At 41.5% G+C, this 23,771-nt stretch overlaps 1 protein-coding gene across 1 annotated transcript; it reads left to right on the top strand.

Moving 5' to 3' along the window:
* The first annotated feature begins 1,871 nt into the window (after positions 1-1,871).
* Positions 1,872-23,080, top strand: WDR82 (WD repeat domain 82). The gene is given in 10 exon segments (XM_028517813.2): positions 1,872-2,350; positions 6,516-6,613; positions 9,114-9,180; positions 16,508-16,607; positions 17,097-17,213; positions 17,459-17,552; positions 17,555-17,613; positions 18,045-18,114; positions 18,913-19,055; positions 20,029-23,080. Coding segments are annotated over 10 exon segments (939 nt in total). The 5' UTR covers positions 1,872-2,189; the 3' UTR covers positions 20,059-23,080.
* Positions 23,081-23,771: the final 691 nt, after the last annotated feature.

Genomic DNA, 23,771 nt, shown 5'->3' with positions numbered 1-23,771 from the left:
TTGGGATATTAACTCCTTATCAGGTGTATCATTGACAAATATGTTCTCTCATTCAGTGGGGTATTTTTCCATTTTGTTGATGGTTTCCTTTGCTGTGCACAACCTTTTTACTTTAATGTAGTCCCATTTAAAATTTTTTTCCTTTGTTTCCCTTGCCTGAGGAGATATATCAGAAAAAGTATTACTATAAGATATGTCTGAGCTCTGGCTGGTATGGATCAGTGGATTGAGTGCCAGACTGGGAACAAAAGGGTAGCCAGTTTGATTTCCAGTCAGGGCACATGCCTGGGCTGCAGGCTACCTACCCAGTGAGGGGAGAGCAAGAGGCAACCACACACTGATGTTTTTCTCCCTCTCTTTCTCCTCTTCCTCTCTCTCTAAAAATAAATTTTAAAACAAACTTTAAAAAAAAGATATGTCTGAAATTTTATTGCCTATATTTTCTTTTTGGATTTTTTTATGGTTTCGAATGTAACATTTAAGTCTTTTATCAGTTTTGAGTTTATTCTTGTGTATGGTTTAAGAAGGTGGTCTAGTTTCGTTTTTTTGGTACATACCTGTCCAATTTTCCCACATCATTTATTGAATGTACTGTTTTAACCTCATTGTATGTTCTTGCTTCTTTTGTCAAATATTAATTCACTATAAAGGTGTGGGTTGTTTCTGGGCTCTCTATTCTGTTCCGTTAATGTATGTTTTTATGCCAGTATCATGCTGTTTGATTATTACAGCCTTGCAGTGTAGTTTGATATCAGATAGTATGATTTTCCAACTTTCTTCTTCTTTCTCAAGATTGCTGAGGCTATCCCAGGCCTTTTGTGGTTTCATGTATGTTTCTGGGATATTCTAATTCTGTGAAATATGCCGTTGGTATCTTTATAGGTATTGTGTTGACCCTTTAGATTGCTTTGGGTAGTATGGACATTTTAATGATGTTAATTTTTCCTGTCCATGAACACGGTATATGCTTCCACTTATTTGTATCTTCTTCAGTTTATTTCCTTAGTGTCTTATAATTTTGTGAATACAGGTCTTTTACATCCTTGGTTAAATTTATTACTTGGTACTTTTCTTTTGACACAACTATGAATGGGATTATTTTCTTAACTTCCTTTTCTGATGACTAATTGGTTTAAAAATGCAACTGATTACAGGATATTTATTTTGTATCCTACTACTTTACTGAATTCATTTTTCAGTTTTTGTAGTTTATTGGTGGAGTATTTACAGTTCTCTGTAGAGTATCATGTCATCTGCAGTAAGTACTTTTTAAAACTTAGATGAGTGTTTATTAAAATTTGTGGATCTGTACACTTAAAATTAGTTCAGTTTGTGCACTTTTATATTATACACTTAAGTTTTAAAAGAAGGCTTAAAGTTCTGGCTAGTGGTCACAAGAGTGTATAATCAAATTAAAAAATACTCATCCACTAAAATTTTGTGCAGTCTTCCATATGTTATATCTTAATAAGAAAAATACATAAAATGAAACTCTGTGCTGGCTCTGTCCGGGACTAGCGGCCAAAGCGGGCCACATCTGTTCACTGACCCCAGAGAGGCTCCAAGACCACAGCAGATCCCCACAGGACCTGCTTCTGCGTGGCCTTCGGTCTGGGCGCCTACGTCTCTTTCCGCTGGTTTTAAGATCCTGAGCTAAGGCCCATAGCTTCTAGGCATCAGAGGTCTTCCAGCCCACTGGATAAAGCCATTGGCAATCCCACTTCTTCAGCCCCACAACCTGGTGGAAAATCAGGGCCTCGAGCCATCCCGCCACTCCACATCTCGTTGGCCGTACTGACGTCACCGCCCCGCCTCCCGGCCTCGCGCCGCCGTTCCCGCCCCTCCCCTTTTCCCGGCGTGCACCGCGGTGAAGTCCCTCGCCCTCGGCTTCAGCCTGTCGCCCCAAGATGGCGGACACAATGAGCTGATATCGCGCCGGTTGCCCGTGAGCCTACCGTGAGGAGAAATGGTCGGCAAGGCCTTCACAGTCTAGGCAGGAGAACGTTGCACGAACAGGAGGAGGGAGAGGAGAAGGCGGCCCGACTGTCGGCCGCCCTCCCGTTCACCGCTAGTGAGGCACCCGCTCCTTCTGGGTCGGCCCCTCGGCAGCCCGCCCGCTCGTTCGCCCGCTCCTCGCGGGGCTCCGCCCCGGCCCTGCTCCGCTGCTGCCTCCTCCAGCAGCCGCCGCCATGAAGCTGACAGACGGCGTGCTGCGGAGCTTCCGCGTCGCCAAGGTGTTCCGTGAGAACTCGGACAAGATTAACTGCTTCGACTTCAGCCCTAACGGCGAGACGGTCATCTCAAGCAGCGACGACGACTCCATCGTGCTCTATGATTGCCAGGAGGGCAAGTGAGTGCGGCGGTGGCCCTGGGCCCGGATCTGAGTTCCTCCCTCCCTCTCGTGGTTCGCCCCGCGGCCGACTCCCCGCCTCGACTCCTGCCCCCGCCTTTTTTGCACTGGCTCTTGCCAAGGCCGCTTCCACTCCGAAGCCATTCAGATCTTATCTTTTCTTTTTAAAAATACACTAATGTTAGTATTATTTTGTATGTCTTCGGTCTCTCCAGAGAGCGCTGGTACATCTCTTGCCAAACCCCACCTTGACCTTGACCTTTAAAGCGTCGGGTTTGCCCAACCCCCTCCCCAGGAGGTAGCTTTTCCGCCCCTCGTACTCTATCTGAGCTGCCTGTCGGCAGAGCCTCTATCGCTGAACCGCCGAGGCTGCTCTCCTGCCTCATCCAACAGTTCTCTGTGCCCTCTCGTAGGTGACCTCGATTCAGTCCTGGCATTCTGCCCATCCCGTCCCTCAGCTTTCCCCGGCCTTTCTGCCGGAGGGCCGCGTGGGTTGCAGTTCTTAGGATTTATTTGTTGTGTTTCTTTGGGCCCCGTGACCTTTCGTTTCTGTTCCAAATCATGTTCTTACTCGTAAAGACGCGAGGACCCCGCTTATAAGTGAACTTTTTAGCAACATCTGAAACTTTTCCTTTTTGCCACACAAACGAATTTGGCTGTCCCATCCCGACCTGAATGTGAACCTCCCATTAGAACAAAGAAAACAGCGTTTAACAATTTCGTGTTTCCTCTTATGCTTAAAAAAAGTACACTTGTTGGTCTACTTGGAATTATCAAAATTCCGAGTCTAGTCTGATCGTGAAATTTCTACGTTGTCCCAAGTCCTCTGGAGACCCACCACCCCTGCATCTCTGCAACATCTTGTAAGCATAGCATTTTTCGCCTTTTCCCCTGGGGACCTTGTCAGTTTCACCTCACTCCTGTAGACTTGCTTTCTTTAAATCCTTGCTAAATTGTGAGTTTCTTTAGAGCAGAAACTGGTTTACGCTAAATTTGATTTCCCTCCAGCCACCTTTTCCAAGCAGCCTTGCAGATGTTAGGTTTTGTCAGACTTCATTCTATTGCCTAGTTCCAGATCTTATTTTGAAATCTTCGGGTTTTTCCTTTATCTGCTCCAACTGTCCTTTTTGCGTTAAAAAAAGCCGATGTCTTCTATAAACTTTCTTTTGGAACTTGTCTCCTTGTTTATGAGTTTAGTTATCTAAAGTAATTCTGTTTTGGTCTGAGCCATAATGTTCTCATTTTTTTTCTTCCACTGGGGCTATGAAAGGGTATTATGTAACTGGCTCTGGATCTGCCTGCAGTATGTGGGAGGGTTGCCTGTAGTGGTGGTCCTGGGGGAAGAGAATTTGTTAGTTGGATCGATGCTGAGTTACTTGAGTCAATTTAATTCATTTAGTGTATGGTTTGCTCTCCACATCTGGCTACTTTAATCAGCTTAGAAGAGAGAGTGACATATAAAGCTCTGGATGAGGATCAGTTTGGGGGCTCTGGAACTAGAAGTAGCTTGAGGTTGGCTTACTTGAAATGTTCAATGCTTGTGCACAGATTAGAACCTCTCCCTGGAACCTGAGAATGGATGTGTATATCCTCATTCAAAGGAAATAAAGGCTGTGATAGTATTTCTTCCTGGTTTGTCTCGTAATTTCCATTTGTGGGGAGGGATGACAGTGACTTTAAATCCTGTCTTGTTAAAAGTAAAATGTTAATTTTATGACATACTGTCATTTATTCACTTATGTAGCGTCATTATGTAATTATAAATTTACAGAAAAGTTTAGTGATCCAAAGAACTCCCATGTGGTCAAATAATTGGCTACATTTTGCCCCATTTGCTTATTCTCTGTGTACATATTTATACATACGCATTTTCTCTGTTTTTTTTACATACGCATTTTTTCTAAAAGTTGAAGATACCAGGTCCCTTTATCCCTAAACATAGATCCCTACAACATGGTTTTTTACACATGAGGACATTCTCTTACATGAGTATAACCAGAGCACAGTTATCCAAAGTTGGAAATTTAATATTGATATAATAATGTAGGGCATGCTTTAAATTTTTTTCTCATCAAATAATTTTGATCTTGTTCTATTGTGATCTGTGGCAGGAGAGTGGTTTCATAGTTAGGAGACCTTGGTTCTAGTTTGGCTTTGTGACCAGGTGTGTGACATTGGTCAGATCACTTCTCTGGTTATTAGGTGATCTCTATCCTCTAGGAGTCCGTGGTCCTAAGTGGTAATGTGAAGAAAAAATTTGCCACTGGTGTAGGTTAAACCAATATTGGAAGAAAAGTCGTTTTTTTGTAAGGCATAGTATCTTTATTAGCTGGTACTAATGATAGAAGTTGGGAGTTTGAAAATGGCTAAAATAATATTCTTAATGTTTTCTAGTTTACTATTCACTTAAACTTTCTTTATAATGGAGTTCATCCACTGAATGATTTTTCAACTTGATAATATGAAGGATACTATCTGTGGTAGGTGATGCAAATTATTCCAAGAAAAGGCTTTAATATTATTTATTCATACTTGATTACCAGAATCATAGTTGGTGGAAAGGAGCTTGTTAAAATACTTGTGAAAAAATGTTCTAGGGCTTTGCAAAGATCCTCTGAAATGGATGCAGTACATTAGAAAGTTGCTTTCAAACTAGGAAATGGTATGTGGTAAAAGATTCCTTTTATTAACAAAAACCCAGGTTAGGGTTACTGATAAATTTGAGGAAATAGGCTATATTTAAGTGGAGCTGAAAATATTCCTTATACCACACACACTCTAACATTGGCTCTTGAGGCTTTTCTGTTGCAGATAGACTGAAATACTGGTATAGGTAAACTCCTTTAACTGGTAGAGGCAAAGTTAATTTGAGAGCAAGCATATGCACACACTCATACTCATTTACTTACTGGTTACCACTATACAGTAGGTAACTAACCCAATGCACAACCCTGGTCAGAAGACTCTGCTAGGTAGCCTCTGAGCTGAACTGTTTAGTAGTAATGGTAGGAATGTGGAAAATCCAGTGCATTTGGAATGAGAAGTCTTGTTTGGAAGTAGTTTTTATGTAGGAAAACCCTTAACCTCACTGACATTAACAAATATTGAAAATGCAAATATTTGAATTCTTAAAGCTACCAGAGTCATCTGACTGTTTAGCATCTATGTGCCAAGATGATTTTGCATTGATGACGCAGTGAACTTCATAAATTGGAACTCTTGGCAAATACTGGTAAAGAATTTATTAAATCCGCCTACACCTAAGTGTAGAACAGGGGTGTCAAACTCATTTTCACTGGGGGTCACATCATCCATGCAGTTGCTTCAAAGGGCGGAAACAATTTTAGGACTGTATAAATGTAACTCCTTAACTGTTAATGAGTAGAAATTACATTTGACCCTTTGAAGACTGCCCCGAGGCTGATGTGGCCCCCAGCCCCCCCCACCCATGAAAATGAGTTTGACACCTCTGTTGTAGAACATTATGAAGTTTTTGGTTAATGATTTTGCTGAGTTAGGTTTGAGCTTGATCTTCAGGCTTCTATAGAGGAAGACATTTAAGGAACTTTAATGAATGGATTGATGTCCTCTACCTTGGAAATACGTGATTTTACATTAAAGTAAAAAGAAAACACCCAATGACTAGTTTTGCCAGGGAGAGTTAGGCTTGCCTTTCAAAAGGCTCAGTAATTGCTTTTGACTTGTAGGATAGGGAGAATGGATAGCTTCTGCAACAGCAGGTTATATTAGGAATGGTAATCAGTAAGTTTTGGTCTCACTGGTTTGATGTATTTCCATATCCCTCTTGGTCATCAGGATGACTTATGTTGTTTTGTGTGCCTTTCTTCTCAAATAGATGTACTTTTTCTCAAAGCTGCTTTTGAACATTGTAGTAAAGACTGAATTGAGCCCTCAGATTTATTCTACATCCTAACCATGGCATTTGGTGTTCAGAGGTTAAAGGCTGTTGCACTTGATTGATTCCATTTGTTTTCTTCCCTTTTGGAAGAAATTCTGTGGTTTTTTTTTTCCCCTCCAGTGTTAGAGCTTACCAAGAATCCTCACCCTTGCCACATCATTCAAATGCTTTTCTCTTTATGAAAATCCCAGATTTTTCTGATGGAGTATTTTGATGGTTTTCTTTCTTTGTCCATTTCCTTATTAGACCAAAGAGAACCCTGTACAGTAAGAAATATGGCGTGGACCTCATCAGATACACTCATGCAGCAAACACAGTCGTTTACAGCTCTAACAAAATAGACGGTAAGCAAGCCCTCTTTTTAGGAGTTACAGTCATGGTTTTCTTCGTTGAATAATAGTTCACAGAATCTTTGTGACTACTTCTGTTTTGGTTATAGTTACTTTAAGTTAAATATTTTCCTATGATGTTAGCAATGCAAACATTGTTATGACTGAAAAGATGCTGGAGGCAAGCCACTAGTGCCTTTGAAGGACGCGAAACTTGAGTATAAAAGGTCTTCTTCAGTTTAGAGTGGAAAGTGGAAATAGGAAGCAACAAATATGTATTTATGGTTTGTACTTCTTGAAACTTAAAACAATATTTTTAGAACAAATAAAAGGAAAGAATACTTGATGCACAGCAAGAGGTAAACAATAGTATCTTCTGTTCAAAATACTGAGGTTTGAGAAAAGTTTTCACAAATACTTAAGCTGTAATAGTTTAGGGGATGTTAGAAGAGTTTTGGTATATGCCAGTCTTTTATGATCTGTGCCATAAAGGGCAGTATACTGACCTTGGTTATCTTTGATTATGGGGACATTTAATCTGAATTTTATCCTTTTTCCTTTTAAGTAAAGCTAATGTCTTTGAAGAGTAAAGAGTTATTTTTAGAAATTAAACTTGTGAATTTCTTTCTCTAATAAATGGTCTGTTTTTAACCTGCATTTCACCTGGGATAAAACAATCACACTTATTTTCATGTTAGGACTCCTTTTAAAAAAATTTAACTTTATCTCACTGATTTATTGATTGTTTCACTTTTTTGTGGTAAGATTTTCCTAATGTCATTCAACAAAGATTGCTTAGACTGCTATTTTGGCTATGCCTGGCTCAGCTGATGGGCAGGAATGGTTTTTTTTTTTTCAATGAGATTTTTCTGCCTGCACTTGACTTTGAGTAAGTATACTATTTCTACTTTTCATGCGTCTGTTTCAGAAATAGTTTTCTAAGTTACCATGCATTTGATGCTTTTGGACAAGAGCATAAAACACTAGGTTCCTGAGGAACCATATCTGTTTGAGCATCTGCATGACTGGTATATTTCTTTCGTTGGGGTGTTTATTGGGTGATTGAGGATTGTCCAAATATGGTTCAAGAAGAGGCAATTGTGTGGCACTTGCAACTTTGCTGCCAGGCCTCTGCTGTGAGGATGTTGCCTTTCCTGTCTCGAGTGCATCCTGAAGAGTTCTTCCAACGCTTCGTTTCCTTTTGCCTGATTCCAGGCTGAGGTAGTAGTTTGTACAGTTTGAGGGTCTATGATACCACCCGGTACAGGAGATAACTGTACAGGCCACTGCCTTGCCAGGAACAGCGCGCCAGCTACCGAGTGGGGCGGAGAGGATGGCGACGCCCTGCTCATCTCTGGGAAACCAGGTAATGGGGAGGAAGCCTTTTTGCTGCTTAGGGCAGGTGAGTAGCTCCTAGCAATGCAACAACTAGAAAGATTTTGTAGTTGTTATTCGAGAACTCTGAAGATGTATTCAAGGAAAACCATGTAGAGTTCAGTTTTGGAACAACCTTCTTCCAGGTTAAATGCCCTCTTATTAGAAAGTGAACTACTGGGGTGACTTGATGCTTCAGTTTCTTTGTTCTTATGTTCTTTTTGCCTCCAGAATGTTCTTTATGCTTTCCTTTTTGTATTTTGTCATCATTTCCTATTACCCCCCTTTTCAACAATTGTTCCTTGTTCATAGTGTTTTAGGGGCATTGTATTTTTCCACGTCTGTTCTTTATGGCATTTCATTTTCTTCACACCAGTATTTTTTATTTTTTTCAGATGGAATCATTTGGTTTTTAAGAGTGTCTTATTTTTTACCCAAGCACAAATCTCTACAATTATTCCTTTTCTCAAAATAATCAAAACCTCACTGTTATGATTTGTTGGTATAGTTCATGAGTTTTGTTTTGAAACCTCTTGAGTTTTTGTTAAAAAGATTTTATTTATTTATGTTTAGAGAGAGGGGAAGGGAAGGAGAAAGAGAGGGAGAGAAACATCAATGTGTGGGTTGCCTCTCATGTGCCCCCTATTGGAGACTTGGCCCACAACCCAGGCATGTGCCCTGGGAATTGAACCTGTGACCCTTTAGTTCTTCCACTGAGCCATTCCAGCCAGGCCTGTTGAGATCTTTTAAACCCAAGTTTTCTCACTTCTTTTGGCCACATTATTTTTAACTTACTGCTCTGATGCACAAGGGACCAGTGGGTAGTTGGTTTGTTAGAAAGGAAGTAGAATATTCTCTTTCCATTTTGTTTAGTTTCAGTGTAATTTGTATATCCAGTTAACATTCAGGTGAGGTCATTGGTCTGTAGGCTGTCAACTTAAGAACTCTGCTGTTGAATTATGTCAGATTTGTAGTACCCTCTCTTCAGCTGTGGAAAGATTCATTTACTATTTATTCATACTTTGCTTGGGTTATGGACAACAATGAATTCTTTGACCTTATTTTTTAATTTTCATGAAAATGTAAAGTAAATTTCTTAAAAAATAGTGGCCTTATTTGTGCCTTATTTGTCTTCTTACAGATACTATTCGTTACCTGTCTTTGCATGACAACAAATACATCAGATATTTTCCTGGACATAGCAAAAGGTAAGACCCAAGTGTTACAGAAGTAGGTAGTTCTTTTATCCCTGAGGTTCCAGACAATAGAGGAATGGAGAGATTTTATCAGTGAACTAAAGCATTTCTCACTGCTGTTTGGAATTCCTCTTAGTCTTTTGTTAACCCCCACCCAATCAGCTCTTGATTAACAGGTTGTGGAGGCAGGGGTAGGACTTCATACATAAACTGAAACTACAATTAAAACATAATTAGGACAAAAGGTCAATTTAAGATATTCAGTGGAGACTTCTGGCCAAGATGGAGGCATAGGTAGACACACTATGCCTCCTCACACAACCAAGATAAGGACAACAAAAATTTAGAAACAAAATAACAACCAGTACTGACAGAAAATTGAACTGTATGGAAGTCTGACAACCAAGGAGTTAAAGTAGGCACATCCATCTAGACCGGTAGGAGGGGTGGAGTGGGGCAGCCAGGCAGAGGGCTCATGGGGGTGGGGTGGGGGGGGAGCAGTGACTGGCAGAAACCAGGCATGAAGGCGGCAGTGGGTGGATCCAGCAAGGCAGCGGATTATGGAGTGGCTTGGCGTGTACGGTGGCTTGTGGAACCAGGCAGTCCCACATTCTCACACAGATCAACCAGATGAAACTGGGGAATGAGACAGACTGCTCAACCCAGGGCTGCAGTGCGAGGAAATAAAGCCTCAAAACACAGATTGAAAACACCTGTGGGTGTTGAGGTGCTGGGAGAGACTCCCAGTCTCACAGGAGAGTTTGTTGGAGAGACCACAGGGTCCTAGAATGTACACAAACCACCCATCCAGGAATCAGCACCAGAAGGGTCCAGTTTGCTTGGGGGAAGTTGGGGAAATCCGGCAGGGAGCAGAGCAAATGCCATTGTTCCTTCTCGGACCCCTCCCCCACATACAGCATCACAACCCAGTGACTGGGTTGCCCTGCCTAGGCGAACACCTAAAGCTCCATGCCTATATGTAACAGGTGTGACAAGACAAAAAAAAATGGCCCAAATGAAAGAACAGGTCAAAGCTCCAGAAAAATACAACTAAGCGACAAAGAGATAGCCGACCTATTAGATGCACAATTCAAAGTACTGGTAATCAGGATGCTCACACAATTGAATGAATTTGGTTGCAAATTAGATGAAAAAATGGAGGCTATGCTAAGTGAAATAAAGGAAAATGTTCCCACCAATAGTGACGGGAAGGAAACTGGGACCTCAAATTAATGGAGTGGACCAGAAGGAAGGAAGAAACAAGCATACAGAAAAGAATGAAGAAACAAGATTTCAAAAAAGCGAGGAGAAGCTTAGGAGCCTTCAGGACATTTTTAAATGTTCCAACATCCAAATTAATAGGGGTACCAGAAGGAGAAGAGGAAGAGCAACAAGTGGAAAAGTTATTTGAACAAATAATAAAGGAGAACTTCCCCATTCCGGCAAAGGAAATAGATTTTCAAGAAGTCCAGGAAGCTCAGAGAGTCTCAAAGAAGTTGGACCCAAGGAGGAACACACCAAGGCACATCATCATTACATTAGCCAAGATTAAAATTAAGGAGAGAATCCTAGAAGCAGCTACATAAGGAGACAGTTACCTACAAAGTAGTGCCAATCAGACTGTCAGCTGATTTCTCAAAAGAGACCTTACAGGTAAGAAGAGGCTAGAATGAAGTATTCCAAGTCATGAAAGGCAAGGACCTACATCCAAGATTGCTCTATCCAGCAAGGCTATCATTTAGAATGGAAGGGCAGATAAAATGCTTCTCAGACAAGGTAAAGTTAAAGGAGTTGATCATCACCAAGCCCTTATTTTATGAAATGTTAAAGGGACTTAGACAAAAAAAGATAATAAACAAGTACAGTAAAAGGACAGCAAACTCACAATTATTAACAACCACACGTAAAACAAAAACAAACTAAGTAAACAACTAGAACAGGAACAGAACCACAGAAATGGAGATCACATGGAGGGTTAGCAATGGGAATGGGAGGAGGAAAGAGGGGAAAAAGGTACAGAGAATAAGTAGCATAGATGGCAGGTAGGAAATAGACAAGGGGGAAGGTAAGAATAGTATGGGAAATGTAGAAGCTAAAGAACTTATGACACATGGACATGAACTGAAGGTGGGGAATGTGGGTGGGAGAGGGTGTGCAGGGTGGAGGGGAGTAAAGGTAAAATGGGCCAACTGTAATAGTGTGATCAATAAAGTATATTTAAAAAGATATTCAGTGGAAACCTGTGTAGTAAAAAATACAGTTAGCATTTAGGAACTATAAATACCAGGTATCTCTTAATGAAAGGCTCTTGTACATATGTGAGGTCTTCTGGTATAGGTGGCCCCCATTTCATCATGTTCCTGCTCTGCACAAACGTATTCTATGTGAGGATCATAATGATGATGCAAAAAAATTAATAATTGTCCTTTATGACTTTTGAAAGTCAAGAAGCTTGTTTCCTTATTCTATTTTGTAATGTAGGTTGCTTCTCTCTGTCTCTTACTCCAATTTCCACATTATTTTTTCTCTGTAGTTTTTCAACTTTTGTTTGAAAGTTAAACACATTTTCTCTTGGATGATATTTTAATTACTGGGAGGTGGGTATTTCTTCCTGCTTTTATTTGCAAATGTACAGAAACCGAGTAAGGCTTGAGGTGGTAGAGAGCCCTGACAGGAGGTGGACCGAGAGCCAGGCTGTATTTCTGATTGGTCAGGGTCTTTTTATGTTACTAAAGGTAAGAGGTGGCAGCTATTGGTTACTGTATTTTCAGACAAAGAATGGCATGTGACAGGTAGATGTTTTTGCTTGTTTGTAATTAAATTAATGTTCACAAATGTACTTTCTCTACTTGAGTTGACTGCAGTCAAAATTCTTGCCAGTCTTCCCAATTATCCAACCTCTTGACTTCCTGATTCTTAGTAGATGACTTTACCCCTCTTTTTTTTTTAAAGGTCTTATTTATTTATCTTATAGAGAGGGGAAGGGAGGGAGAAAGAGGGAGAGAAATATCAGTGTGTGGTTGCCTCTTGTGCACCCCACACTGGGGACCTGGCCTGCAACCCAGGCATGTGCCCTGACTGGGAATCAAACCAGTGACCGTTTGGTTTGTAGGCGGGTGCCGAATCCACTGAGCCACACCAGCCAGGGCTTTTTTTTTTTTTTTTTTTTGACAAAATTAAGGCCATCCAAATGAGTTCTTTTCAAATTCTCTTCCACCTAAATTTCTCTCTTCCTTGGAACCCTTTTCTTGAGAAAGAAGTAACCTTACTTCCTTGACAAAACCAACCTTTCTGTTTGCTTTCATGTCAGTTGGACTTTTCCTTGCTGTCTACAAACTTATTTGGTTGTTGTCATCTTAAATCTATTTTTTGAGCCTATCACCTGCTCTTTTTTTACTCAAGTTAATCTGAATACTCCCATCTTCACCTTTTCACAGTTATTCACTGTTTAAATTGCTCTCAGTCTAGTCCCAAAGTCATCTTTGGGGCTTTTTTCAAGTTGTTTTACTTCCCTTTCCCTTTTTCGTTTTCTTAGGGGGTGCTCATCTTCTCAGCAAAACATTTTTTTTTTCCTTTGGCAGCTGACTTTTCCCATCTTGGTTCTGTTCTTGCTATTCTTGGCTTCTTGCTCTCCTTTTGACTCTGAAATAAACAAGGTTTTATTCTAGCCTTTTCCCCTTCTTTTTGGTGTTTTTGCAAATAATGCCACTGATTTCATTAATTTCTACTCAGGTGGCTTCCCAAATCAGTATTTTTAGCTCATGTTTGTCATAATTTCCAGACTTAACTTCCACCTATAGGTTTTATACACATCTACACAGATGTGTCTTCAATGTCCCCACCTGACAGGTCTAACACTCTATCCATCATTGTTCTATTTCTTGGGCCATCTCCTGTCTACCCGATATTTCTTCATCTCTGTGCCTTTCAATTCTCTGGACTCAAAGCCTCTGTTGTCTGTTCACTCCCTTTCTTCTCCCTTCATATCCAGTGAGACGTTAAATCCTATTGATGCTACCGAGCTTTAATCTCCTGTGTCACTCTCCTCCCAACTCCCTTCTTTGCTTTTTTTTCCTGGCGTGTGCCTTGTTAGGGTAAATTATTGTCATCCTAAGTAACCTCCCCATGCCTCATCTTCCTGCTTCAGCACCCTATATTACAGTTTTGACCACTTCACAGCTCCCTCAGGAAGCCTTGGGTTCTCCACATCTGCCTGTTCCTTTCCCTTGGAGTCAAGTTCTCCTCTCTCTGGTTCTGACCTGTTTTCCAGCATTATCTCCCAGTTGAGGTGAACTGAACATGTGCCTCTTGCCTCCCTAGTCGGAACCTCCTGGAAAAGCATCTCCCATTGAAACCCTATTTACCATAGGCACTTGCTCTTTTCCAGGAAGCCTCCTCTGCCACTCTTGGAGTCGTCTGGATTAGATAGTTAAGCTTCCATAGAGTTGAGGTATTATTCCTCTTTGTGGAGGAATAATTGTGTTCCCTGTTCCTCTCAGTGTAGAGTCTTGTGCAGAGATAGACTTATCCCGAGCTATTAACCTGAATACCATTGTATAAAATTACATGTGTATATGCATTTTGCTCACTGTGTTTTAATATCACCTCAGCATTCCCAGGAAATTTTGGCTTACAGTATATTTTAAATTTTCAGGTTGAGGAGCCTAGTGTAAGTATTAGTTGAGTTATATGGGAAGAATTATTATTTTTTTGGAAAGAGAAATAATTCTTTAAAGAAAAAATAAAGTAAATTTGAAGAAAAGTAAATTTTCTCATTCTCTATTCACAGCATAGATTTAATTCTTTCTAGTGGAACCAAAACCTCCTGAACCCCTTTCAGTACCTTGCAAAACTTGAACTTCCTCTATTTCTAGATTTAAAAAAGAAATCCATTCACAAATGAGTTTTGTAATTTAGTCACTTTTTTTACTTCAAACTTTTTTTGTCAAAGTGAAATAGTATAGCACACACATTTCTTCTGTAATCTTATTTTTAAAAATTATTTATTTTTAGAGAGAGACAGACATCATTTTGTTGTTCCACTTATTTATGTGTATGCATTCATTGATTGCTTCTGATATGTGCCCTGAACGGAGAGTGAACTCAAAACCTTGGCATTGTGGGATGAAGCTCTAACCAGCTGAGCTACCTGGCCAGGGCTCCTCTATACTCTTGATCTGTGATACCAGCTGTCATATTTATGAAATGTTTTGCTAGCAAGCCAGAGCGTGGAACTACTCGTCCATAACACCCAGAAGGAAGAGCCATCTGAATGTCCGTTTCACAAGGGCTTTCTCTGTAGGTGGTACTGTAGAGTCACAGGCTCTATATAGGTCGTACCTTGCTCTTCAAGGACCCTATGGTCAGGGCCATGGCGGGCTCTGTGGTCCTTCTCTGTAGGCCAGGCCCAAATGCTGGAACGGTGGAGGGTATCTTCAGAGCAGGGCATGGCAGAGGGAGGACTTCAGCAGAGGGGACAAGATAGCTCAGGATGAGCACTTGGGAGAAATGTTTTTATAGTGATTTTTTTTTTTTAAGAAGAAACTTTTTTTTTTTAAAGATTTTATTTATTTATTTTTAGAGAGGGGAGGGATGGGGAGAGAGAGAGAGAGAGAGAGAGAGACAGAGACATATCAATGTGCGGTTGCTGGGGGTTATGGCCTGCAACCCAGGAATGTACCCTGGCTGGGAATCGAACCTGGGACACTTTGGTTCCCAGCCCGTTATAGTTATTCTTAATGGTAAAACCATAGAAAGGGACCCATGTCAGAAATACAGTGGCTGTTAGCATACGCCTGTGGTTTTGTAATTTTAATGCCCAAACCAGCACTTTTGCCATCACCTAGGAGCTTGTTAGAAATGCAGACCCTGTTGCAGGGATGTCAAACTCATTTTCACTAGGGGCCACATCAGCCTCGAGGTTGCCTTCAAAGGGCCAAATATAATTTTAGGACTGTATAAATGTAACTCCTCCTTGACAGTTAAGTGAGAGTTGGGCTCTGCGCTGGATAAAACAAGGTGGAGGGCTGGATGTGGCCCTTGGGCCTTGTGTTTGCCACCTGTGCCCTATTGGATTAGTTCTGGGAGAGGATCCCAGCAATCTTTTGTTTTAACCCATCATCCAGGTGATGCTGATACCACTCAGGTTTAGAATATTTAGTCCACAAACCTGTAGTTAAGTTATCATGCTTTAAAAAAAAAATGACATAATAGGTCAGTACCAACAGGGTCAGTACCCTTTTAAAGTATATAGTTCAGTGGTTTTTATTATTTATAAAGTTGGGCAACCATCACCATTGTCTCATTCTAGAACATTTTCATCACCCCAAAGAGAAACCTTTTACCCATTAGCAGTCAGTTACCAGTCCCTTGCAACCACTAATCTACTTTCTGTCTCCATAGCTTTGCCTGTTACAGGCATTTTATATAAATGGAATCAGACAATGTGTGGCCTTTTGTGTTTGTCACTACGTTTCCAAGGTTCATAAGTACTGTAATGTGAATCAGTACTTTACTTTTTAATGTTGAATGATATGGCATTGTATGTAATACACCACATTTTGCATACCCATCCAGTCATTAGTTGATAGACATTTGGGTTTCCAGTTTTTGGCTATTATGAATAATGCGGCTGTTAGTGTATGTGTAGTTTTTTTGTGTGGACATATATTTTTATTTTTCTTGTAATTTCTGGGTCACATAGCAACCCTAATTTTTTGAGCAACTAAAAAACTGTTCCAAAGGAACTGTGCCATTTTTCATTCCCATCAGCAGTGTGTGAAGATTCCAACTTTTCCACATCCTTACCAACACTTGTCATCTCTCTCTCTCTCTTTCTCATCTCTGGTTTTAGATTATAGCTATGTTAGTGGTTGTGAAGTGGTATCTCATTGTGCTTTGATTTGCATTGGAATCATACATTTTTGTGCTATAGCTTTAAGTTGCTTTTTCATTATATACACTATTTGCCTTTGAGTTGCTCTAGATTGCTTATGTAGTGTATTCCTTAAAGTGGAAGTTTGGGGAGGGCAGGTATAGGTAGGTCGGTAGAGTGGTTTAGAGTTTGCATCATTTTTTCTTTAATCCTTGCCTGAGGATTTGTTTATTGATTTTAGAGAGAGAGGAAAGGGAGATAGAGAAATATGAATCGGTTGCCTCCCATGCGTGCCCCAACCAGGGATTGAATCCGTGTCCTAGGTATGTGCCCTGACTGCAGGTGAAACCTGCAACCTTTTGGTGCAGGGGACAGTGCTCCAACCAACTGATCCACCCGGCCAGGGCCACATCCAGTTTTTGCAAATATTTTGCTTCAACTTGTATTTATCTCTATGCATTTCAGGGTGGTGGCCTTGTCCATGTCACCTGTGGATGACACTTTCATTTCTGGGTCTCTTGATAAGACCATTCGACTCTGGGATCTCCGATCTCCTAACTGCCAGGTAATGGTACTTCACAGTTACACAGTGTTTTCTATGATAGGCACTATCATCAAGTCCCTCTCAAGGAAGGGAGAAAGCAGTGGTTCCATTGCTTTCCAGCACTGCCTCAACCAGTAGAATCCCAGTCTTTTAAAACTTTGGAGAAAATCAGATTTCCTGGTAGGTAGCTGGTAATTAAGCAAATGCCCTTAATCCATTGCATATTTCATTTTGCTCTGTGGCTTATTGCTTTAAAAAACAGTTTTCCAAGAGCCTTTTAGCCTCAAGGGATTTTTTAATTAGAATTCATTATCTATAAAATTGTATAGTGGGGGTTGATCTGAAATCAGTTGTATGGAGATGTTTTTTAAAAGCCTCATTTTAGTTTTACTTTTTCAGTCTTGTAGGTAGGCTGGTGTCGGTGTCCCTTAGTTTTCTCTGGGAAAAGTAAATTTTGTAGGTGTAGGATCCTAGGTTCATTAACTTTTTTTCTTATTTCTTTTTTCTTAGGGCCTCATGCATTTACAAGGCAAACCAGTTTGTTCTTTTGATCCAGAAGGGTTAATTTTTGCTGCAGGTGTCAATTCTGAAATGGTCAAACTTTATGACCTTCGCTCTTTTGATAAGGTAAATTTTTGAATTTTTAAGCTATCTTGATATTATGGAAGTTTTGAAGGATAAGATGAACATTTAAGAACCTTTTCTATGGTAGAAGAGATATGTGGTAGATATTGGAAAGGGTTCTATCAGTAGTTAATCCTCTGTTTTCCCTAGTGAAAAAGGAATCTAAAGGGATGGAATAAGAATTGGCTCTGGTAGAAGGAATTATTGATGTGCCTTGGGCCTGGGGTTGCTACATTTATCTTTTGCAGGGGCCATTTGCAACGTTTAAGATGCAGTATGATCGGACTTGTGAGTGGACAGGACTTAAGTTCAGCAATGATGGCAAACTCATCCTCATCTCCACCACGGCAGCTTTATCCGTCTCATCGATGCATTTAAGGGAGTGGTGATGCACACGTTTGGGGTGAGCCGACAGCCTTTCAGCATGGCTGTTCCCATGTTCCTTCCTCATGTGCTGAGAATTGCGTTAGCTGGTTAGTGGAGATGAGCAGTGTTATCCTTGACTCACTGATCAAGACATGGGCTTGCATTTTCTTCCTGCTTGTGAATGTATTTCTCTTGTATTCTAAGACATTCACTTCTTACCCAGTGACCCAAGTTTTTAGATGTAAAATAATTCTTGATCATAAATGTTTTTTTTGCCCTCTTAAATATGGAGTTGGGGATGTGCAGTGAATTGTATAGGGTAGTGGCAAAGTCTAGAACCTTGGTAGCACTGTGCATGAGGAGAGGGCTTCACCGAAATGGGGGTGATGAGTCTGTTGGGTCACTGTTTCTAGGCAGTTACTTTTTGTTAATGACACTTTGACAAGGGAACTGTTCTGATTTTTTTAGGGTTATGCCAACAGCAAAGCTGTCACATTGGAGGCCTCATTTACGCCAGACTCCCAGTTTATTATGATCGGTAAGTGTCCTTTACCCCCTTTGGGGGTTATTTTTCTGGTACTGAGATTTCATTTATATTATTTTTGTTAGGTTTTTCCCCCCATTATTTATTTATTTTTTAGAGAGGGGAAGGGAGGGAGAAAGAGAGGGAGAGAAACATTAGTGTGTGGTTGCATCCCGTGCACCCCCTACTGGGGACCTGGCCTGCAACCCAGGCATGTGCCTTAGATGGGGAATTGAACCTGCAACCTTTTGAATTGCAGGCCGGCACTCAGTCCACTGAGCCACACCAGCTGGGTCTATTTTTGTTAGTTTTAACTAAGCTATTATTTACCATCCTTTTGTTAGATGTTCTTAGATTTCTGTGTAGCACAATATGCTAAAAGTATAGTGTCTAAACTGTTCTGACTTTGCAGTTCTTTACTGGGAACTGGCATTAATGTTGGTCTTTCCTGGACTAGCTTTAGAGTTAAAACTCTATAAGCACTATCTTACTACTAATACTAACTTCCTGATATAATCCTGCTTTCAGTCATCTTAAAGGCTGCATGTTGGTAGTGTAATGATATTCAGTCCTCATTTTCAATGAGAAAACTGGAGTCAGAGAGGAGGTGACTTGCTCAGGAACAAATAACTAGGGTCAAGATCATTCTCTAAAGTGTCTTTTTTTCACTGCCTTTCCTTCCTCTCAATTTCTGCTAACGACTGAGTTCTGAAACATAGCCTCTTTCCAGGTGTCAGTCTTTCTTTGTTTTTTCCCCTCTTGTCTTTGTATTGTGCCTTGAGCTGTTGTGTGTTCCTTGATCATTCTCTTCAGGTTCAGAGGATGGCAAGATCCATGTCTGGAATGGAGAGAGTGGTATAAAAGTAGCTGTGTTGGATGGCAAACATACAGGCCCCATTACCTGTTTACAGTTCAACCCCAAGTTCATGACCTTCGCCAGTGCATGTTCCAACATGGTATGTGAACAATGGGAGATGTCTTTCATTTGGGTCGTGGGTATTTCAGTGAGCACAGCAAGCTATGTTCTAAATAGGTACGTTATAAGCACCCAAGTTCATGTTTCTCAACTGGTTGCTTCAGTGTTTCACCTCTTATTCTCTCATCTCCGGTTGGGCTGGCCTTTCACTTACTCTTAAATCTGAGATCACCTCTGAGCTTCTGGGAGATCATAGGCCAATTTTAGCTCTAGCTTCTGGTTTTATGCCCAAACTACATGGGGTATGGTTGACAGCTTTTTGGCTTCTTAAAATACTTTGAATAAGCCTTTTGTGGCTGCAACCTTTCAGTTTTTCATTTTGTCAGTTTCTGCTGAATTCCTCAGAATTTTTCACAGTTGATCATAACTCACCACTTAGAATTTTCTCTAGGCCTGGTCTCTTTCAGATAGCGCTAGGAGAACAAAGCATCATGAGTTTCAGCTTCCAATTTCCTCTTGGAATCTTCTAAACCTGCATGGGTATTTGGAGATGAGGCACTTTACAACTAGTCTACCCAGAACACATCTCTCCTTCCCCCTCTACCTTTAACTAAAAAAACAGTGTCAGAAAAAAAATGCAGCAAAACCATTCTTTTTACAACTTAGGAAGGTGAGGGCCTGTTTGAGGTCCCCTGGTGTATTACCAGTGAGGCCAGGTTGCCCACACCCCCATCTCCTGGACAGCACTCCTTTTTTCCCTTGCCACTGGGCCCTATGGTAGAAAGTAGACAGTGTTGGAAGAAAACAGAACTAGTTTGCTTTTACATGAAGCAGTGTTTCTCTATAGATTGCCTGAGTTAGTCAGTCAGTCTGTTGGTCAGTTGGCAGGGAGGGCCACCAGCTATAACTGTTCCACCATTGGGGTTGGGCAACTTGATGTGGGAAGGAATAAAGAACCCTCAGCAGTTAAGAGAGAGGCTTGGCTAAATTGACTTGTCTTGTTCTTTTTCCAGGCCTTCTGGTTGCCCACCATTGATGACTGACCCTGATGCTGTTCCGCTGTTCCTGTACAGTGAGGGTGGCCAGCAGGAAAAGAACCAGACTGAGATAATAGTGCTGTTGGATCATTTCACTGGGCTGGAGAGCATCCTTCCACATGGCCTTCCCATGGATGTGCTGTACCTCTGCTCAAAAGAAAAAATACTTTGCCAAGCTTCTTCAAAAGGATTCTTGGTGCAGCATTTTTAATTGTGACAGATTTTCTAGTCGTCATCTGCACCGAGCTCCTCCAGAGGAATGACCAGACTCATGATTAGGGTATAGTGAGGCCTTTAAGGCACCTTCAGTTTTGAATGTATTTGCTGCTGAGGAGCCGGTAAAGTTATTAATTCTGCACATCCCTTCTCCCACCCCTGTAAATGCATGGGAAGCCACAGTTCTGTTTTTGAAATGCTAGAGCAGCTCAGTGCCCCTTGCCCTCACCCTGCATGTCTTGTTCTTGGGTTTCCCTGTGTCATTGTGGTATAACCCACAACCATCATGTTACTTAGGTGCCAAACATTTACCAGAAGTAAGTCTTCATGTATCTTGGGGTCAAAAAGGGACAGATGCAGAAAGATCTTGCTTGCCAGGAAGCCTTGCAAGTTAGTCATTTGAGTGTGGGTGATCTAGACATGCCTCAGGCTCTGGGTTTTGGGTGGGAAAAGGCTCAAGAGTTTGAAAGGGAGGGACCGGTAGCAGATGAGTTCCTAGGGCTGGGGTGTTTAGCAGTAAACACCCACTAGTGTGGTCCCTTTTCATCAAGACAAATCGATAGTGGTCCTGGGTGCCTACCCAGTGTGGTGGTGTACAAAAGCAAGGTGGGAGTCTATTTTTGTACAAGATACATCACACTTTCTTGTGGGCCAGTATTGTGGAGTGAGTCTGAGTTGTTTACACTGATGCCTTCCCTGCCCACCACAAATTGTGTACATAGTCTCCTGATGATACCACCCCCTTCCCCAGCTCCCAACCATGAGCTGGCTCTAGGCCTGTGTTATATGTTATGTTTAGTCTTTTTATATACGACCTGGGATTTCTGTTGTTTGTATTTTAGCACAGTGTGTACGCCATCATTTAAATATATCTGTGTATGTGCATACATATATATGTGTGTGTATGCACATATATATATATGCATTTATAATATGCATATATATATAAAATACCTGTTGTTTTCAGAGTTTAGCTGAAGGACATGGAGTTCTGCAGCTTGGGGGAAAGACTGTGTTCTTGCTAATAGTGTTTGCCACAAGTGTTAGTAAGTCTTCCCTATTACATTTTTTTTTTTCCTTCAGGAGACTGAATGAAGCAAAGCTTCAAGTGTTTGCTAATCCCACGGCAGCTAAGTGAGGGTCTTGGGATGACTCTCGTGTTCCTCAAGCCGCACTTTGGGGCCCTCTGTGCAGTATTAGCCCCTCTTTTGCTTGGTGATGCTCTGTCTGCACCTATATATGTGTGACAGTCACTTTTGCATGCCTTCTGTGTCTGGCTTACAGTATTTGGGGACAGAATGCTGGAACCAGGCCATTTTCAGTTTGTCTGAGGCTTTACCAATTATAGGTCACTTCTGTTTACCTCTTATGTCTGCTTTCTTTTCTTTGCCTTCTCTTGGGAGAGGGGTGGGTTCTGATCAGGGTTGAGTTGAGCTGTGGCTGGCTTATGGCTTTTTCCTCCCCTGCGTGGCCTTCTTAGAGCAGGATGAATTGCATGCCTTTTCACTAAATTCCCAAACTTTTAAAAAGCAGGTTCCCTGCACATCCAGAAACAGCCTAAACAAGGTTATAACTTGTCTAAGAGGACTTGCCCAAGTGCATAGCTGCTAGGGGGAAAGCAAGCCATTACTGCCTCTGTTCAGCAGCAGGAATAGGCCATTGATTGCAAGCAATTACTGTTTTGTTTTAGTAATTACTTTTTATTTTTAATCCTCATCCAAGGATATGTTTATTGATTTTAGAGAGAGGAAAGGAGAAAGAGAAACATTGATTTGTTGCCTGTAGGTGCCCTGACTGGGAATCAAACCCACAATCTGACCAGGGATTGAACCTGCAACCTTTTGGTGTATGGGACGATGCTCCAACCAACTGAGCCACCTGGCAAAGGCAGCAGTTATTTTTTGACTTCTTCCTCAAACTTGAAGGTCAAGGGGCATGTATGCATCTTTCCCAACATGACTAGAACCTGTAGCTTCTGTGATATCCACTGTTTATAGCTCTGCCATCTCAGAGTAGGGGGACTTGTAGAAACCAACTGGTCTGAGCTGTTACTCGCACTCCTGGCTTTCCAGGGTAGAAAATTCATGGTAGGAAAACTGTTTAGAGTACTTGGAACTGAGTTAACAAGAAAACCTGCTTAATTAACATCTATAATGAGGGCAGCCACCAAGCATGACTTGTCTGTTAGCAAGAAAATGATTTGTATTTAGCTGTGTGTCCAAAGCTGAGATACCATGTCCTTTAAAAATATGCACTGCACGACCTCTGTTTATGGGGACCCGTGGCTGCAGAGTTGGGAAGGAAAGGGAAAAGATGCAGCTGGAAGTGACTGGAGATGATGTGATGGTGGGAATGTCAGAATAAAGGGAGAAAAAAGGCTGTGGGCCAGAGAGGCTGAGGGCTGGGGCTGCAAGGATGCTCTCAGTGGGAGCCAGAGGTGCTTGAGTGCTCGGTGGGAAGGAACTCACCACTCCAGTCAGGGCCAAAGCCACCGACTTGTATGTGACAGTAACACTGCACTACTCAGCCATCAGCCAGTGGGCTATTTTTTTAAGGAAAAACTTCCCTGTTGCAATTATAATTAATTCTTATTAAAGAAAATTTGAGAATTTTAAAAAGAATCAGTTTGCCACCCAAATGCTACCACTGTTAATCATTTGGCGTTAAATGTTCCTCTAGACACTTCTGTGTGTAGATTTCTGGTGTGTTTACATAGTTGTTATTCTACTGTATATACAATTTTATGTTCCTTTTGTACTTAACATAAACATTTTTTTCCATGTTATCTGTCTTAAACAGAATTTTATGGCTGCAGCCTCTTCCATTGAGTTTCTGTAGCATTGTTTCTTGGTTCCAGGAATTGGAGGGAAGGATGGGTTGTCTCATGACTCAACCTGGGACTTGCCGTAATGCTGTGTGGATGGATGTTGGGATCCCTGGGACTGTTCCTGACTGGCTGGTGACTAAGGCTTATGGGCTGGTGGGAGAAACATCTAGACTCATGCCTCAACCCTGGCCTCTAATAAGCAACCATACAGCCAGAAATGAGTGACTGGGAAAGACCAGCCTGAGCCAACCTTGATTGTCAAAGACGGCACCTGGCATGTACTTCAGGCCGCATTTCATCCCCACTGTTACCTCAGTCCTTGATCAGATTGGCAGCTTCTAGCTGGAATAACTAAGAGTTGTTCTAGGCCCTGGCTTCTGGGGGGGCAAGAATAGTGGTACCTCTCTTAGGCTCCTATGCCAGTTCTGGCAGAAGGTCCAGCCAGTTGCTTGGTTGCCCATTGCCTGGCTTGTGAGTTGATAACTACTAAAGCCTATGATCTAGCTCTGTCTTCAAAGCTACAAGGACCCGATGTCTGCCTCATTCCTGGCTTTGGGCCCATCACTTTGTCCACTATCATTGGAGGTTGGCCAAGGGCTCTGAAGGGCAGCAGAGGGAACATGCCAGCTTGTGAGTGGTAGACCATGCATAGGCTCTCCTGAGACATTGCTCAAGG

The sequence above is a fragment of the Phyllostomus discolor genome, chromosome 7, assembly GCF_004126475.2.
Source record: "Phyllostomus discolor isolate MPI-MPIP mPhyDis1 chromosome 7, mPhyDis1.pri.v3, whole genome shotgun sequence".
NCBI lineage: Eukaryota > Metazoa > Chordata > Mammalia > Chiroptera > Phyllostomidae > Phyllostomus > Phyllostomus discolor.
The sequence above is the reverse complement of the archived record's forward strand: the minus strand, read 5'-3'. Positions and strand labels throughout refer to the sequence as shown.